The sequence below is a fragment of the Sapajus apella genome, unplaced genomic scaffold (genome assembly GCF_009761245.1).
Source record: "Sapajus apella isolate SASKATOON/1434 unplaced genomic scaffold, GSC_monkey_1.0 scaffold55, whole genome shotgun sequence".
Taxonomy (NCBI): Eukaryota; Metazoa; Chordata; class Mammalia; order Primates; family Cebidae; genus Sapajus; species Sapajus apella.
In genome coordinates, this window is record NW_022436995.1 from 6,622,718 (window position 1) to 6,641,586 (window position 18,869).

General features: G+C 36.2%; 1 protein-coding gene across 6 annotated transcripts in view; it reads right to left on the reverse strand.

The window, feature by feature from the left end:
- The window catches only part of MAP4K5 (mitogen-activated protein kinase kinase kinase kinase 5), a 113,915-nt gene that overhangs the window by 21,701 nt on the left and 73,345 nt on the right, over positions 1–18,869 (reverse strand). For all 6 annotated transcript variants that reach the window (XM_032244550.1, XM_032244549.1, XM_032244554.1 and 3 more), the window contains 8 exons: positions 16,665–16,743; positions 8,064–8,122; positions 6,593–6,660; positions 4,958–5,000; positions 3,917–4,070; positions 2,811–2,908; positions 2,601–2,642; positions 1,652–1,736 (listed from right to left, as the gene is read on the reverse strand). In XM_032244550.1, the coding sequence (XP_032100441.1) occupies positions 1,652–1,736; positions 2,601–2,642; positions 2,811–2,908; positions 3,917–4,070; positions 4,958–5,000; positions 6,593–6,660; positions 8,064–8,122; positions 16,665–16,743 (628 nt within the window). The remainder of the gene's footprint in view (positions 1–1,651; positions 1,737–2,600; positions 2,643–2,810; positions 2,909–3,916; positions 4,071–4,957; positions 5,001–6,592; positions 6,661–8,063; positions 8,123–16,664; positions 16,744–18,869) is intronic.

Below are 18,869 nucleotides of genomic sequence, written 5' to 3' on the forward strand. Positions count from 1 at the left end.
TGCTATTTGTATAATTCTTCTGTAAGTTTGAAATTATATCAGTTAAACGGTTACGAACAAGGACAGCAACAACAACTTCAAATTCTTTATTAAAAATATTTTTTTTCAGGCTAGGCACAGGCTAATGCCTGTAATCGTAGCACTTTGGGAGGCCGAGGCAGGAGGATTGCTTGAGCTCAGCCTGGGCAACATAATGAGACCCCATCTCTACAAAAAATTAAAAAAAAAATCAGCTGGAAGAGGTGGTACACACCTGTGGTCACAGCTATTTGGGAGTCTGAGGCAGAAGAATTGCCTGAACCCGAGTTCGAGCTGCAGTGAACTATGACTGAACCACTGCATTCCAGCCTGGGAAACAGAACAACACTCTTTTTCTAAAAAAAAAAAAAAAAAAAAAATTATATGTATGTATATTTTCCTCCATTATACTTTTTAATAGTGGTATTTAAAGCAGATCATTATGACCTGTCTTTATTATTGTATTTAAGTAGAAACAAACATTTCCTGAAATCCTCTACTGACTAGTCTGTTTGCTAGTTGCAAGACACTGGGGTAGCCTTGTTTCTTCCTTGCAACAAAGTGAATATTGGGAGTGATTTATGGTACAAAGGATCACACTGAAAATCGGAGGTGTTAGGTTTGTTTTCAAAGTCACATGGTAATGACAAGAGTGGGAATCCAAACCCAGATCTATTTGATACCAAATTTTTGCCTCTAAAAATGTTTCCTCACTTCAGAAACATAATCTAAATTTTAAAAGAGTTATTTTAATATTATTTCAGACTTACAGAAAAGTTGTAATAGTATAACTAATTCCTAAATAGCTGTAACACAAATTCCACAAATGCTGAAATTTACTACTTCTGCTTGATCCTTCACCTTACATAATTATTTTTTTGTTTTCTGAGCTGTTTAAGATAACTTACGAACATGACGCCTCTTCACTTTGAATTATTTGTGTACATTAAGGATAAAAGGTCATATAACTACAGGACATTAATACTTAAACAATAAACAATGTAATCTATAATCCTTACTGATTGAGATTATAAATTGTCCCAATAATGTCCTTTTATAGTAAAAGAAAATTCTAAATTAAGAATGTAATCAGCTGTGATTTCTCTTTAGTCCTTCAATCAAGAAGTTTCCTTCTTTCTTTCTTTTTTTTTTAAGTCGGAGTCTTGCTCTGTCTCTCAGGCTGAAGTGCAGTGGCACAGTCTAGGGTCACTGCAACCTCCGCCTCCGGGTTCAAGCCATTCTTGCCCCTCAGCCTCTTGAGTAGCTGGGATTACAGGTGCACACCACCACGCCTGGCTAATTTTTGTATTTTTAGTAGAGATGGGGTTTCACCATGTTGGCCAGGATGGTTTCAATCTCTTGACTTCGTGATCTGCCCGCCTCGGCATCCCAAAGTGCTAGGATTACAGGTGTGAGCCACCGCGCCCGGCCAAGAATAGTTTCTATACATTCCTAAATCTAATGCCTTTAAACCAAAACCCTATTAACCTATTTAGGTTGTTGCAGGTTCCTATACCATTAGGTCTCTAAAGTTATATTTTTAAAGTAAACAACTTCAAGTCACTGATCATGAAGATCCTTTTCCCACAATAAATATTTTATTGGAGATGTACATAGAATTCAGACATTTTACCTTTTGTGTCAGGATGTATCCAGGATGTTGCACAATTAATTTTCAAAGGACAGCCATCAAAAACTTTCGAAAAGCATGCTCCCATCTTATTTATAAAGAAAGAAATGTTGACTTATTTGATTAGAAAATTTTATATATTCTTAGAAAATAGCTAACATCATTATGAAATACCAAATTCACTCTTACTTGCATATACTTCTGGTTTCATTCCAAAGCAAAATTCATATTTTGACATAATTAATCCACTATTTTATGGCAAAAATATCAAATTTACCAAAAGATCTACATATATCAATGATATAGTCTAGGAATTTTAAGTTACTACTATTTTTTAGGACCAACAATGATTACTGTGAAACAGTGGATAATTTTATTCAGTAACAGATTAACTCCATAATAGTCATAATGGACAAAAAGACTGATATTTATATTATACACTAGACTCTCAGTGAATAAAAAAGGACAATATATAAACCAACCCATTCACATGATTGGTTTCTATCCCATTCATGGGATCATGGGGTTCCCATTCACAGATAAGTTCCACTGACTGGCTAGGAGAAAAGCATTAATATAAGCTTCCCTGGTTCCTTTTCACTGTATGTAGTCCAATGTCAAAATCACTTTCGGGGTAGAAAGATATTTAATCCACATAATGAAGAGGACACAGTACTATTAATATCATCATATTAAAATTAAACTGGCCTTTGTAGGCTAATCTGAGGACTCAATGCCAGTATTTACAAAAGGTGAATGAAACACTGCCAATTCTAATTCACCCACTCAAATTAGAATACATGATATAATTTAAGAGATATCCAAATGCATCCAATATCTTTGTATTTTATGGTATCTTAACTTTCAAAGGCTCAAGTACTTGATAGCCAATATACTGCTGCTTCTAAAAAGAAAAAAGAGGGCAAATAATTCACATAAAAATATTCCTTACCAGAACTTTTGGCGTGGGTGGAAGGCCATTGATGGCTGGTTTCTATGGGAAAAATAAATTTTAATAGTGTAAGATCTTCTATGCCTTAAAAAAAAACTTTAGACATTTAGAAATTTGGTAACTTGAATTATTGAATTCAACAACCTATGCCCCTTATATGATAAATATAGTAGTATTTACAACTAATTGCTAAATGCCTGTTATACCTACAGGGAAGTCTCGTTTGTCCTTTTTTCGTGGTAACTGTGGTGCTTGTGCTGATCCTTCTGTATTTTCACTCATCAGTTTTGAAATACCATCACCATTTCCTAAAGAGAGTCATGGTTAAAAGTTGAATGACCACACAAATAAGTACTTTCCTTGACAAATTATTTCCCTTTTCCCCCACTACTTGTCTCTCATTTAGATGATCATTTACTGGGGAATATTCTCTATTCTCAGGTAATTTAATTTATCTTTGATGCCTTTCTCTAGATTCTACAGAGGTAGCACTTCATCTTTAGTAGTGGTCTTAATCCAAGTTTGTCCGTATCATAAAGAAAAAAAATCTGACCTACTGCCACAGATATGCAAAGTTTTTCATAACTGAACTTCAATCCACCTTTTTAGTTGTATCTTTCAGTATATACTCTTTAAAAGCTCAAACCTCAACTATATTAGACTGCATAATTCAGATTTCCTGGCTTCAGTGAATTTGATCTACTACTGAAGGCTCACCAAGCCCGTTAACATCCTGCAGGAAGGAACAGGTATGGTTGCTCATGCCTGTAATCCCAGAACTTTGGGAGGCCAAGGCAGGCGGATCACTTGAGCCTAGGGAGTTGAGATCTGCCTGGGCAACATGGCGAAACCCTGTCTCTATAGAAAAAAAAATCCTGCAAGAGCTTACCTTCTTTATTCTCCACCTTTATCTCCCTCAGAAATCTCTGGTCTTCTATTATAATCAGGTAATTATTTCAGGACACACTTACATAAGCTGTCTTTTCTGATGTTATGTATATGTGGGTATAACTTCTGCTATAGACTCTTGAAGTTCTGGAGGGCAGAAACATGCATCCACCCTTCTATATCTTGTAATAAGTATTTAGTAAGGGTTCAAATTTGGATTGAAGTGAACTGAATCTATTTATAGCCCATCCATGTGAAATTAAAGAGCCTTTACAAAGCTTTATGATGTAATACGATTGACTAAAGAAAAAAATATATTTTTTAATAGAAACAAATGATTTTCATTTCAGTTTTCACTTTGATTTATTCACCCAGGTAACAATATCTAGCCATATGTACTCCATGGCTGCTAATACTGCTAGCCATACCAATAGAGGAAGTCTCTGCCAAAGGCCCACAACTTGGGCTACTCTGTCTTCTGAGAATTTGGGGAGCTCTGTTCTCTGAATCAGGACAATGTTTTATGGTTGATGATTTTTCTTCATCCGGAAAGTTGTCTTCAGGGTAAATGCTTATCCTTGGCTAGTGGTACAAAGACAAAAAAGTACTTTAACAGTTAGTTATCATTAGGCATCAGAGTCTTTAGGGAAAGGGAATGCACCTTTTTTTTTTCTTCTATACAGTTCAACTCACTGGGCTAAGTGAGCAAAGTAACAGGTGATTTACTGCCCCAACACAACTATCAACTTGTCATGTGATTTTTAATCAGCCCTAATTCAAAACTGATAAAATTTTTATAACTAATATATCAACAATTCACAAAACAGTAACTAGAAACAATCAAGAAAAATGACTCCACTAACAATGTCAAACTATAATCACAAATAAGAGTGATAAATGATAAACCCTGCTGCCCCTCCCTGTAGTCAAGTAATTTCTTCAATAAGTAATAACCTATTTTTGTCTTTTTCTTTAAATTGAGATGGATCCTTGCCCTGTCACGAAGGCTGGAGTGCAGTTGCCTGATCTCAGCTCATTGCAACCTCCGCCTCCTGAGTTCAAGTGATTCTCGTGCCTCAGCCTCCCGAGTAGCTGGGATTACAGGCACATGCCACCATGCCCAGCTAATTTTTGAATTTTTAGTAGAGATGGGGTGTCGTCATGTTGGCCAGGCTGGTCTCAAACTCCTGACCTCAACTCATCTGCCTGCTTCAGCCTCCCAAAGTGCTGGGATTACAGACGTGAGCCACTGCGCCCAGCCGCATTTTTCTAATAGCTATTAAAAATATTGTATTTCTCATGAAATCTTCTTTACTATGTATTTTACGCCATCATATACTCCTTTTGAAGAAAACTGTATTCATCTAAAATACATTTAAGAAAATTGTGAAAAAAACTGAACAATTATTTAAAAAGTTTAACTATTATTTAAATAAAGATTTAGTGTTCAAAATCATTAAGTAGCTCACCTTAGGAGGTAGGGGAGGTGGTACTGCACGTTTTGAGGTTGATCTAATACCAAAAAAAAAAATGCAATTTAGATGATAAATGACCATAACCAAAAATACAGATACTATCAAATATGTATTAATCAGTTTCTATACAGAGGATATAAAAGACATATCACAATGCAGAGTATAAAATCTTTAGGAAGACCTAAAACCTCAATCATATTGTCAAATTGTATTAATATGTCGATAAAACAAATACTTTAGGCTGGGTGCGGTGGCTCATGCCTGTAATCCTTGCACTTTGGGAGGCTGAGGTGGGCAGATCATGAGGTCAAGAGATCAAGACCATCCTGGCCAACATAGTGAAACCTCATCTCTACTAAAAATACAAAAATTAACTGGGCGTGGTGGCGTGTGCCATATAGTTTCAGCTACTCAGGAGGCTGAGGCAGGAGAATCACTTGAACCTGGGAGGCAGAGATTGCAGTGCACTGAGATCACGCCACTGCACTCCAGCCTTGCCTCAGAGCAAGACTCCATCTCAAAAAAAAAAAAAAGATTTAAAAAAGTGGATGCAAAGTCTTATTTTACTTTATGGTTATGCTTTGCTGTATTTCATAGGTAATAAAAACTAAATTAACTTATTAGTAAAAACTTGATTCAGATTTTTAGAGCTGGGACCTATACATTCAAGTGGGTATACCATCAAACCTTTTGCTACTCAAAGTATGGTCCTCAAATCAGCAGAACTGGCATCACCTGGGAACTTTGCCAAATGTACTCTTTACACCTACTGAGTAAGAATCTTCCTTTTAATAAGTTCTCCAGGTCAAGAAGTTTGAGAAGCACTGGTCCCACACACTTATCCACAGTCATTGCAATAAATCAGGAGGCTTTCAGGATTCTTAGATCCAGACCCAAAGACTGTATTCTATACCAGAGGTTGGCAAACTTTTTCTATGAAGGGCCAGAGAGTAAATATTGTAGGCTTTGAGAGGCATACAGTAGTTTTAACTATGGAACTCTGATGTTATAGTATGAAAGCAGCCATATACGATACATAAATGAATGAGCATAGTTATATTCTAACAAACTTATGGACACTGAAACTTGAATTTCATGTAATTTTCATGTGTAAGAAAATATTATTATTCTTTTGATTTCTTTTCAACCATTAAAAATGTAATTACCATTCTTAGTTTGTGGACTGCCATAGTCTGTTAACCTCAGACACATAGGCCTAATGTGGGAACCTAGGAATCTGTATTTCTGAAGAGCTCTGCAGGCAACTGCAGTGCACAGATAAGAACAACCATGAAGGCCAGCCCCCTCACTTAATTGTTGAGGTAACTATACTGGAGAGACAAAACTGGGGCTTTCTAACTCCATTACAGTACTTTTTCCCCATGATATCATGTGACTCACCTTTTAGTAAATTACCATTACGTAGTATATTCTGATTAAAACAAAACAAAAAACCTTAATGATCAATACATGATGTTTTTGGTAAAAGTCAAAAGCTTTACCTTGATTAAAGGCATAATGTAACTTTTTCAAGAATGCAAATTAAAGCTTATTAGAATAAATCACATGCCCCATACTCTTCTTATGTAATCACATAAAATACAGTTATTAAATTACAAAACAACTTACTTGCCAGTATTTGTACCATCAACAAAAGGATTCCACTGTAACATGAAATTTGGGTCTGATGACAATCCCTTTAAAGATACAGTTTAAAATGTTACTTTGTAACAGATATTAACCATTTTATCTGATTTAAGAAAACATTCCAGTGTCATAATTATTAATCACCTTGGCATTCAATTTTTTAATCTCCAGCTAGATTTGCTTTGTCATTTGACACATTTAGGTCAATGGCTCATTATCAGTTGACTTGAACTTAAGAAATTCCATAAACATACTAAATGTAGCTTCAAATGTGACAAATCTTCTTTATCAATATGTGAGTATATTCCAAAACAAACAGTAAAAGAAAATAACTGAATTATCGGCCTCATTACTCCATTAGCATGGAGAACTAAATATCATATTACTAAATTGTCACAAATTTATTAGTGCTACTTTTTCCTGTTAGCGTGGAAACTGGGGCTTTATCATGCAGCAACATTTACAGTAAGAAGAGCACAACTTCTAAATATTAAGGATGAACTGAATAGGCTAGGTTAGGCTAACTCTAATAGTATCTTGCTTTTTTACTTTTTTCCTTTCATTTATTCTTTTTTTTTTTTTTTAATTTTTTTTTTAAGATGGGGTTTCACTATGTTGGTCAGGCTGGTCTTGAACTCCCAACCTCAGGTGATCCGCCCGCTTGGCCTCCAAAGTGCTTGGATTACAGGCGTGAGCCACCATGCCTGGCTCCTTTTATTTATTTATTTTGAGATGGAGTCTCGCTCTGTCGCCCAGGCTGGAGTGCAGTGGCTTGATCTTGGCTTACTGCAACCTCTGCCTCCTGGGTTCAAGCGATTCTCCCTGCCTCAGCCTCCTGAGTAGCTGGGATTACAGGAACATGCCACCAAGCCTGGCCAATTCTTCTATTTTTAGTAGGGATGGGGTTTCACCATGTTGGCCAAGCTGGTCTGGAACTCCTGACTTCAGGTGATCCGCCCACCTTGGCCTCCCAAAGTGGTGAGATTACAGGCGTGAGCCACTGCACTTGGCCAATTTTTCCTTTTAGATAAGGAAAGAAGTAACTAAACAGTAACTTCAAAATAGAAGCAATAGTTAAAAAAGAAGCTATATTAACAAATAAAATACATTTTAAAAAGGCAATACAGAATGTATAAACCAAACATAATCAGTTCAAAAAAAAAAAAAGGTCCTGAGGGCTTAAAGCTAAGAATCAAATTCCGTGTATTTAATAACATGTAAAACCTTCAAAAGACTAAGGAGGTTAAAATGAATGGCTGAAACAGCATACTACATTTTGCTCTAGTAAAAATACAACTATAAATTTTTAAAAACTTTAATATGGAAAAAATTATCAAAATTAATGCTTAAAAGAGTGTATCACTTTGTTTCCTGATCAAAGTACAACTAACTAAAAAAAAAAAGTTTTCTCAAATCTTAATGTAAAAATAATGTTTTAAAAATTAATCCTTACCATTTCATCCCGTGCTTCTGTTTCTTTTCTCAGAGGAGGTTCAAATTGTAATTTGTCAACTGCAAAATATATAACAGGTATGTACAAGCTCAGTATCTCAAAGGGCTGATCTCAGAAATGTAATGACGAGTTTGTACATAGGGTGGAGGAGGGAGAAAGAAAAGGGGAAAGAAGAGAAGACAAAAATATCTTATTTTTTTACTACTAGAGTACCTCTTTGTTACGCGTACCAAAAGTAAGTAACAAACTGGGTCTTCCTAACATCTCTACTTAACTGTTGGTTGGAATCAGGAAATTACACAAACAGTTCTTTTTGTATAGAAGAGATTTTTAAAAATTCATTAAAAGTAAGTGACTAAGTGAAAGTTTTAATTTTCTCTATGCTGTAGACTGTTTTGAGACAGTTTAAGCTATAGCTTCATGGCAGAAATGAACTAAGAAAACTACCTATAAATTATCTAAAAAGAACAAATGACTTCTGTCAAATTAAATGTCACAATGGCATTCAGGAATCTGATATATTTTGCTAAATATGTATTTTATTTGGTCTAGTCATACTGACTTCAGAATTATTCAAAATATTCAAAGACTAACTTCTTTTGTATAAAATATTCTGGCCAGGCGTGGTGGCTCACACCGGTAATCCAAGCACTTTGGAGGCCAAGGTGGGCGGATCACCTGAGGTTGGGAGTTCAAGACCAGCCTGACCAACATGGTGAAACCCCGTCTTTATTTATTAAATAAAAAATAAAAAGTTCTAAAACAGAGAAAAGGAGGGTTTATTACTTCCTTATAAAGTATTTAAAATTAAAAAAATTTAAAATCCAATGTGACTAAAAGCCCCCCAAATTTTTTTAAACACTCATACTTGCATCATAGAGATGCAAAATTCCTAAATACAATCTCAGCAAACAAAATTCTTTTAAAAGGCACTTTCAAATATGATCCAGTTGTCCTTATCCCTAAAAACAAGACTTGTAAAAAGCAAATACAAAGCACTGACATAATTTATCATATTAAACAAAAACAGCATGTCATAAATTTTTCAACAGAAGTTAGGAAGGTATTACATAAAACATAGTATCTACTTTAAAAAATCTAAAATAAAAAGTCCTTCATCATTAATGACTTATTTAACATAATTTAAAAAAATCTGAATTCAAGAACTACTAACATAATTCATAAAGACTCTCTTTAGTATTTTGAAACAGAGATGAGCTAAAGTTTGTTTTTGTTGACAACCAGAACCACTGGCAAGCAGGCCTAGAGATACATAAATGTGAAAATATTACTTTTTTTTCTTTTCTTGAGATTGAGTCTTGCTCTGTCGCCCAGGCTGGAGTGTACTGTCACAATCTCAGCTCACTACAACCTCCAGCTCTCAGGTTCAAGCAATTCTCCTGTCTCACCTTCCGGAGCAGCTGGGACTACAGGCATGGGCCGCCACGCCCAGCTAATTTTTGTATTTTGAGTAGAGATGGGGTTTCACCATGTTGGCCAGGCTGGTCTGGAACTCCTGACCTCAGGAGTTCCTGACCCCAGGTGATCAGTCCGCCTAGGCCTCCCAAGGTGGCAGGATTACAGGTGTGAGCCACCATGCCTGGCCATTTTTAAATAACAGAAATTGGTCTTACCCTTCTGTATAAACAACCATCTACATGTAACATTTATGTATGTCTGCATGTTTGTGTGTGTACAAACTAAAGCAACTGTTTGGAGGCAAGGCACTATAGACACCACAGGGCTGTGATTCTTTTTTTTTGAGACGTAGTTTTGCTCTTGTTACCGAGGCTGGAGTGCAATGGCGCGATCTCCGCTAACCGCACCCTCCGCCTCCTACGTTCAGGCAATTCTCCTGCCTCAGCCTCCTGAGTAGCTGGGATTACAGGGCTGTGATTCTTAAAGGAAGAAAATACATGGTGTTAAGAGCCTATTTACCCTGATTTACTGCCTGGGGGGCACTTTCCAAACTAGTACACAAGAAAATGGAGCCCAAAGAGAAAGTAACAGTCTCAAAAGGTGAAGGGAACAATGATTTGAATTTGGGACTGCTTAGAAAGAGGGCACAATATCAGAAATAAGAAAGCTGTATAAAGGAGGAACTCCAAAAATATGCAAAGAGGTTTCCTTAAGTCTTTGGCTGAATACCAAGAGCAAAGTAAGACTATGCAAGGTATCTCAGAAAATGGCCAACAGAGCACTGTGCGCTTCTGGAATCCCACAGTACCAGGAAAAATATCTGGCTTTTTACCAGAGGAAAGACCTTGCTGAATACTCTACTAAAACCTGACATAAGCCTCGAAAGGATTAAGTAGACATACCAGGTAATTAACTCTTTAAAGAAAGAGGATAAAATCCAGATGTTCAACACTGTATTACATTGTCCAAGATACAATAAAAAAGAAGCTAGAAAATATAAACCATAATCGGTTGAAAACAAATTAATAAAAATTAACCCAGAGGTGACAAAGGTGTTAAAATGAGCAGACAAGAATTTTAAAACAGCTAATTATAAATATTTTCAAAGATTTAAGAGAAAAGAGAGATACAGTAAGTGAGTAGATAGAATATCTCAGTAGAAAAACAGAAATTATATAATGTGTATGTGTATACAGGTATATTACATATATGACTGGAAGTCTAAATCCAAAAAAACCTTGGCTGAAATAAAATTGACTGAATAGGCTCAATAGTAGACTCAACACTGTAAAAAAGATCAATGAGCTTCAAGTCGGGGCAACAGAAACAAAACTGAAGTACAGTGGAAAAAAAAACAACAAACAACGAAACAAACAAATAAAAAACAACTTATGTGTGGATAAAGGGAGAAGATAGGGAGAGCAAAGCCTCCATGACCTGTGGACAACATCTGGTGTTCCAACATATGTAACTGGAGTCCCAGAAGCAAAGGAGAGAGACTGGGGCAGAAATTTTGAATCAACAGTGACCAAGCATTTTCCAAACTTGATGAAAAATATTAACCTACATATCTAAGAGGCTCGATGAACCCAAGATAGAACACAAAGAAAAAATGCAGTTAGACACATCACAAATTGCTCACAAACAAAAAACCCACAAAAATTTCATATTGCAGTACCTCATCTCCTTTTTTAAAAAACTGAGTTGATGTCATAAATTGGGTTGTAATTGGCAGCTTCAAAAAATATTGATGTAGAAGAACATACAGGTATGTTATACTTCAGGGCTTTTTTTCCCCCCAAAATAGTTATTCTGTCAGTATAGGCTTTTATTTGGCAATTATATGTCTATTTTTAGGATGAATATACCTATTTGGGAAATCTCTGATTACTTCTCTGGAAATAGAAACACTTGTCTCTCTACAACTGTTACTAAGGGGATTTGTAAGACAATACAGATGATTCCTAACTGACGAAGGCTTTACTTACAATTTTTCTGACTTTCTGGTGGTACAAAATTGATATGCATTCAGTAGAAACTGTACTTTGAATTTTGATCTTTTCCCAGACTAGTGACATAAGATATGATACTCTCTTGAGATGATGGACAGCGACAGCAAGCCACAGCTCCCAGTCAGCTACCCTAACGTTAAGTATTCTGAGCATGTTTAAGATGGCTGGGCTAAGTTATGATGTCTGGTAGGTTAGGTGTATTTAATGTTTTTTTGACTTAACGGTATTTTCAACTCACAATGGGTTTATTAGGACGTAACCCCATTGTAAATCAGGGAGCATCTGTACATCTTACTCAATATTTCTATTGCCTTTATCACTCTTAGCCTTGAGGTTAACATAAAAAGGACAAATGGAAATCTCAAACTGAAGTTGGTTAAACTTACAGAAATCCTGAGACTTCCTTAGCCTAAAGGGTTTTTCGTTGTTGGTTTTTCTCCTTTGCCCGAATGACGAGTGAGGGCAGTTCCCCTGGAGCTCATTAACTCTTTCTCAATGAACCAAAATCTGAGCATTCTATACATTTGAAAATACTGCCACCAACTCAAGTTTCTATGTTTATTACATCTCCAGTTATTAACTGAAACTCATAGTACACACAGTTTTCCATTCGAACAGGTTCACGAAGTATTTCCTCTAAAGCAACCTTTATATTAAAATTCAGAGACGGTCTTCTGGAATACTGCCCTCTAACCTCAATAAATAGAATTTTGCCAGGCACTGTTAATAACTAATGCAATGGTAAAATAGGGTGTTGATCCCTGTATTAATGTCTCTCAAATATAGAGACGTAAGCCAATCTTAAATCACTGGAAGACTGTCCCAGCAGGACACCTCAGAAAGAGGTGACAAGGAATCCTTCTGAAGCAGATGACTACAAAAAGAAGAGAGCTTCCACTCAAGTCAGATGGAAGTGGAAGGTCTACCCAAGACCCATGGAAAGATAACTGGAGCCACTGGTTGTCTTACTTTAAACTGTGGCAACAGTACTTTATTTTCTTAGTCACATTCCCTACCTTTTGGTAGCTGGAGATTTTGGACTACTGACAGATGCTTGTTACTTCTTAATTATACTTGGAGAGTCCCTATTCTTACTATTGCCCTTTGCAGCCTTAGTCAGTCTGGAGTATGAGTCTAATACCTGGCTGAAATTTACTCATGAGTCAACTAAAATTATACAATTAAACTAACTGTTAGGCTTATACTCTTTGTGAATACCTCCCATCTTCCCTTGGTGCCAATTTCATGTAATCAGTTGGTTTCCAAGGTAATTGGGCTCAACCACCAATATACTCTTCAGATGACCCCCCTACCCTGACAAAAAATAAGGTAATTTAGCTAATACACTCATATCTGAATTAGACTGAGAAAGTAAGAAATCTGCCTTGCCATTCATCAGGCTGACAGGGCAGACACAAATCCAAATGCAGAGTTAACAAGAAATAATATTTCTCCCAAGGACATTTTGCACACGTAAAGTTTCATATAATGACCCTCTCTGAGTTATACTGCTTTCTAACTGAGATATCTCTCTCCCTAAAATCAATGACTGCCAGAAACATTGCTCTATGAAATCATGTTTAGAATGAATCATCCTATTCTTGCCTGGCCTAAATCACTGACACAGAGAAACAGACTCAATTTCCAATCCAGATGCAGAGCTTCAAATAAAGGCATTTCTGAACACAACACTTCAACAGGTTTCCAAGGAAACACACTCTGAGTTTACTTTTACAGCAGAGACGTGATGTTCACCCTTTCATATACATCCCTACTTTGCTTTAAGTCATCACTTAAATTTCACCTGAACTTTATTCTTTCCAAAATCCTGTACTTCTTTTCTCCTGTTTGATGAAATCCTGAATGGTTCAGTTCCTCTTGGTGTGTGTTCTCCGTCACTGCAAGGAGTCAATAAACCTGACTTTGCTGGACTACACATTTGTCCCTGGTGGTCTTAGGCTCATTGGGTGTGGTTCATAATAATCATTTATGTCCACTGAAAATTCATGGTAAGAATGCTTACAGTAGTCATAACAGCCAAAAACCAGAAATAAATCCAACAGTCATGAACAGAAGAATAGATAAATTGCGGTATGGTCATACAATGGAATATTACAGTATAGTGAAAACTGAACTATTGCTACACGTGACTCTGAAAGCCATAATGTTGAGTAAAAGAAGCCAGGAACAAAAGGGTGCTTTTTGAATGATTCCATTTACCTGAAGGTCAAGATCAGGTAAAAGCCAGTTTATGTGACAGAGATCAGAAGAGTGATTAGCCTGGGCAGAGGGAGGGCAGGGGTGTATAGAATTTAAGAATACTGATTGGAAAGGTTCTTGTAAGGAAGCCTTCTGAGATTCTGATAAAGTTCTATACTTGTATTTTTAGCTGGGTGGTAGTTACATGAGTATATATATTTAAAAATTCATCCTGGAGCATGCATGCTTCCTTTTTTTTTGAGACAGAGTCTTGTTCTATCGTCAGGCACCAGGCTGGAGTGCAGTGGTGCGATCTCAGCTCACTGCAACTTCCGCCTCCCTGGTTCAAGCAATTCTCCTGCCTCAGCCTCCTGAGTAGATGGGACTACAGGTGCATGCCACCACGCCTAGCTAATTTTTTTATATTTTTAGTAGAGACGGGGTTTCACCACGTTGGCCAGGATGGTCTCGATCTCTTGACCTCATGATCTGCCCGCCTCGGCCTCCCAAAGTGTTGGGATTACAGGCGTGAGTCACCACACCTGGCCGAAGTATTCTTAAGATTTGAGCATTTTACTGTATATAAGTTACTACCTCAATTTAAAAACTGAAACAAAAAACAGAGTAGAGGCCAGGTGTGGTGGCTCACACCTGTAATCCCAGAGCTTTGGGAAGCCGAGGAGGGCATATCATGAAGTCAGCAGTTCGAGAACAGCCTGGCCAACATAGTTGAAAACCTGTCTCTACTAAAAAGACAAAAAATTAGCTGGGTGTTGTAGCAGGTGAGTGTAATCCCAGCTACTTAGGAGGCTGGGGCAGGAGAATCACTTGAACACGGGAGGCGGAGGTTGCAGTGAGCCGAGACCATGCCACTGCACTCTAGCCTGGGCGACAGAGCGAGACTTCATCTCAAAAAAAAAAAAAAAGTAGAAATAAATAGTATAAAATCTATCAAATAAATAAAAGCAAAGTGGTAAAACACTCCTGATAAATACAAAAGAAGTTTTGCAAAACTTCAAAGACAACTCATTAATAACGTGACCTTCTACTCTACCACTTTCTTGCTGGTGCTTTAAGTACCTACAGCTCCTCTATGAGGATATTGGTATTTTGGGCACTGATATCCTCATGGAATATAAAAGAACTAAATCTTGATCTTATCTCTGAAAAAGCCTATTTTGGTTAAGAAAACTGAGTATCATAAATATGTCAACTCTCCCAAAGTACTAAGATCTCTGTAAAAAACACAGAGTTTCTTTTTTTTTTTTTTTTAAACCACATAAGCCGATTCTTAAGTTTATGTGGGGGAAACACAATAGCTAATGTCATAATGAAAAAGAAGTGTGACAAGGTATGTATGTGTGTGTGCTGTGGAGGGACAGAGAGTAGGAGAAGGATTAGTTCTAACAGATATTATAAAGACATAATAATCAAAAGTATGCTACTGGCACAAAAGCAGACATTTATGCAATAGAATAGAATTTCCAGAAACAATTCTAAAATATATACGGCAATCTGGTATATAATAAAGATGGCATATCAAATCTATGAGTAGAAAGACTGCATTTTTAATAAATATGAAACAAAAGAGTAGTCACCTAGAAAGAAATTCAAGTTGAATCTATACTTCATATCTTCTACCAAATAATTTATACCAGATTTTTAAATATTTAAAAAATGACATTAAAAGTACAAGAAGAAACAATAGAAAATTTGTTTTATAACTTTGGGATGGAGAAAGCCTTGCTAAATAAGACACAAAACCCCAAAACTATACAAGAAAAGATAGATAAAACAGACTACGGTAATGAAATACTATGGAAGTGCATAAAATAAAGAAAATGATGTTACAATGGATTATCAACTTTGCTACTTTTCTGCCTGGTATTTGAGGCCCACAGAGTTCATCTCAGATTATATAAGGAGAGAACTGCATTAAGAAGGTATCATCAATCTAGGCACTAACAAAGACATTAAATCTTGAATTACTGGCTTAATTATGAAAAAGCTGATTGGAACAACTAAGAAGGGAAACATACTCTAAATCTCCTGTGACTAAGAGCTTTAAAGCTGTACTCGGCTAGAAATGTTTGGGTTTATGAAAGCTCAGACTTAAACAAAATGCACGTTGGCAATAATTCTAATTAGCTGCAATATTTAATGAATTATCTTCCTTCTAGTATGGTTTACAATTTTATTTGATTTTGTTAGTCATATACCCTATTTTATAGTAAACTACTTTAAATCCCTCAGAACAAGTATTCATTTAAGGCAATAAATCAGAGAAAAACTAAAACTTCTTTACAAACCTGTTGTTCTAAATTAATGTGGCTAAGATGATAAATACTGATAGGAAAATTTCACCTGCCAGTGATTAATTTATTAAATTTAAAAAAATCTCTCTTTTGAAATATTTGCTTTAGAAAAGATTCATCTTAGTGCTAATCTGATTTTTAAAACCTGAAACCAACCCAAATGTGCAGTGAGAGTAAACTGGCTAACTACAATATATGAATTAATGAAACTGAAAACAATTGCTAAACAGAATGGTTATAAAGTTTATGCTAATATTTGGAAAATACTTCTATTAAGTGAAATTTTATGAATAGCATAAATTCAGCCATGTAAAAATACACATGGAAAATGAAAGAAATGTGGCAAAATATTAACTATGGGTTGGTTCTGGGTGATGTGATTGTGTATAATGTTGATTTTATATATTTTTTTTCCTTGCAGATTTTTAGCATTGGGCATGATTATCTCCATAATTAAAAAATAAAAATTATTCAAAAATTACAAACCAAGGGAATTCCATCAAAACCAGAAAAGCAACCCCTATTTTAGAAGTAGTCTGTTATGTTGAAGTATGTAGTCTTAATTAGTCTGCAATTTTATTATTCTACAAAACATACAAGAACACCCAGCACAACCCTCCAAAACCACCAGTGGAAAATGTAAACCAAACACATACAATTTATTTCTGAAGCAGTCCGTTCAGCTCTGGCATTCCTGTTTGTAGATCTAATGGTATGACGAATGATTGCATGGGGCTGTGAATACAAGCATAATATATATACTTTAACACATTTCAATGATTAAGTTAAAAGGTCAAACTTTCTTAAATTATCATTTATTGATAAATATGAGTATCTACTAGTAAATTATAAGATAAACATAAAACAAATACAATGAACGCTAAGATACTTTGGAAGTGTTTTCACTTGTTCCATGTTTATACTGCATAAAATACTGAAGAGATTCAAAGACAGACACAAATCTTGTCCTGAAAGAGCTTATAGTCCAGGAAGATAAGACAAACAAATATACACATGTAAGAAAATAGCAAGTGCCTTTCATTAAGAGGATAACAATGAAATACTATTAAAGCCCAGTGAAGGAAGTGACTTTGACCTGAAGGGGTATAGTTCTTCATGAAAGCTGTAATCTCATCTGGGGCCTTAAGTACCAGTAGGCACTGAATACGCAGCAATGTGGGAAAAGCATTCTAGACAGCAAAAATAATATGAATGAAGTGATGCAAGAAATAACAGGGAATTGTGGAGTGTTTGTCGGGAGTGGGGGTTAGTTATTATTTGGTTGCAGTGAAGATTAGGTAATGACATGACAAAGATGGAAAGACAGAGCAGGAGGGTGAGCCAGATCATCAAAGGCTATAAATGTCAGTCTGGGGCTCTTCACCTTAGTTTCCTGGCAAAAGAAATTTCTGGAGACCTTATAGCAAGGAAGTGGCATCGCCAGTGTTGGCTTTAAGAGTTATCTATTGTGTATGAATGAGACTACAGAGGGGAGAAATATTGGATACAGGGAAATTGAGTAAGAACACTGTAGTAAGCCAAGTGAGAAGCAAGCTACTTCTACCCAACCTGCAGAACCTCCTGCTCCTTTGAAGATAGGCCTTCAGCTCAATCCCTATTAAACAAATTTCTGATGATTCACTCTCATTCACTGATGGCTCTGAAAGTGGCTCATTTGTTCCCCCCTTACTTCAATATCCACCAACACACCAAGGAACTTCAAAACCCCAGCAGGATCCATTGTTCTAGACTTATTTTCTGATTCCATCTTTAATGACATTCTCACATATTTCAATGTACTCTCAGCTCCTGAAGATCACATCTTGGACCCTGTCATCAGCTCTGATACATGAATTTCCTCTATATTACAAATCCCTGATCATTTGAGTTTACTCTCTTTCTTACTCCCATTACACTTATTTAATATTCCCACTGGAATATCAAGTCCATTGATCCATTACTTTCTCATTCTTCATCAATATCTGTCCTTATCCAGTTTATGTCTGGTGGTATATAATTTCAAGTACTCTCTTGCAAAAGTCCTAAATTCCCTTTGCCCCACTGTCTTCTAGTATACTGGCACAGCAAATGCCAATCCTGGATAAACTCAACTGGTTACCTTTTGTTTACATCTGGGGTATCAATCATGCTGGAGGAAAATTACAGAGCAGAACACACTGAAAATTCATCTAATCTGAGCTCCAGCTTTGCCCACTAACATTTCTCTAGTCATTTAACTCTCCATTTTCTTCAATTACTATTCTGTACCTTCTTTACATTCTTCAAAACTACCCATTTTCCTTCACATGTACAGACAACCTCACTACTTACTTCACAGAGAAAATAGAAATCACCAGCTACACTGCATTACCAAGCATCCCCCTCTCTCATGGAAGAAGAATGTTGCTTTATCTAAGATCAAGTCTTTTATATTCCAGATCCACGCCTCTCCCTCCTTCTTTCTCATGGACTCTGCCTTTCCATCTTACTTCCCTTGAATCTTCTATCTATTGGACAGTATTCATAAGCATTTAATACTGTTCAAGCACTGCCCCTGATACACATGTAAAAAAAAAAAATTCTTCTCTCACTCATTCCCTTCCAGCTACTGTTCTATCCTATCCTCCCCTTCACAATTGAAATTTCATAAATGAATGGCTATACATATCTTTCAAACCACTTAATCTAGCTCCCCTTCCTCTATTAGAAAAATTATCCCTGTTAAACTCATCAAACATTATCACCTCAAGCCAAAAACTAGTTTAACTTAATTTCTATGTTCTCACGGAAACTCTCCTCTCCTTCCTTCTTTCAATGTTTCTATCAGTCTCCTGCTAGTGCTCTTTGCCTACTTGATCTTT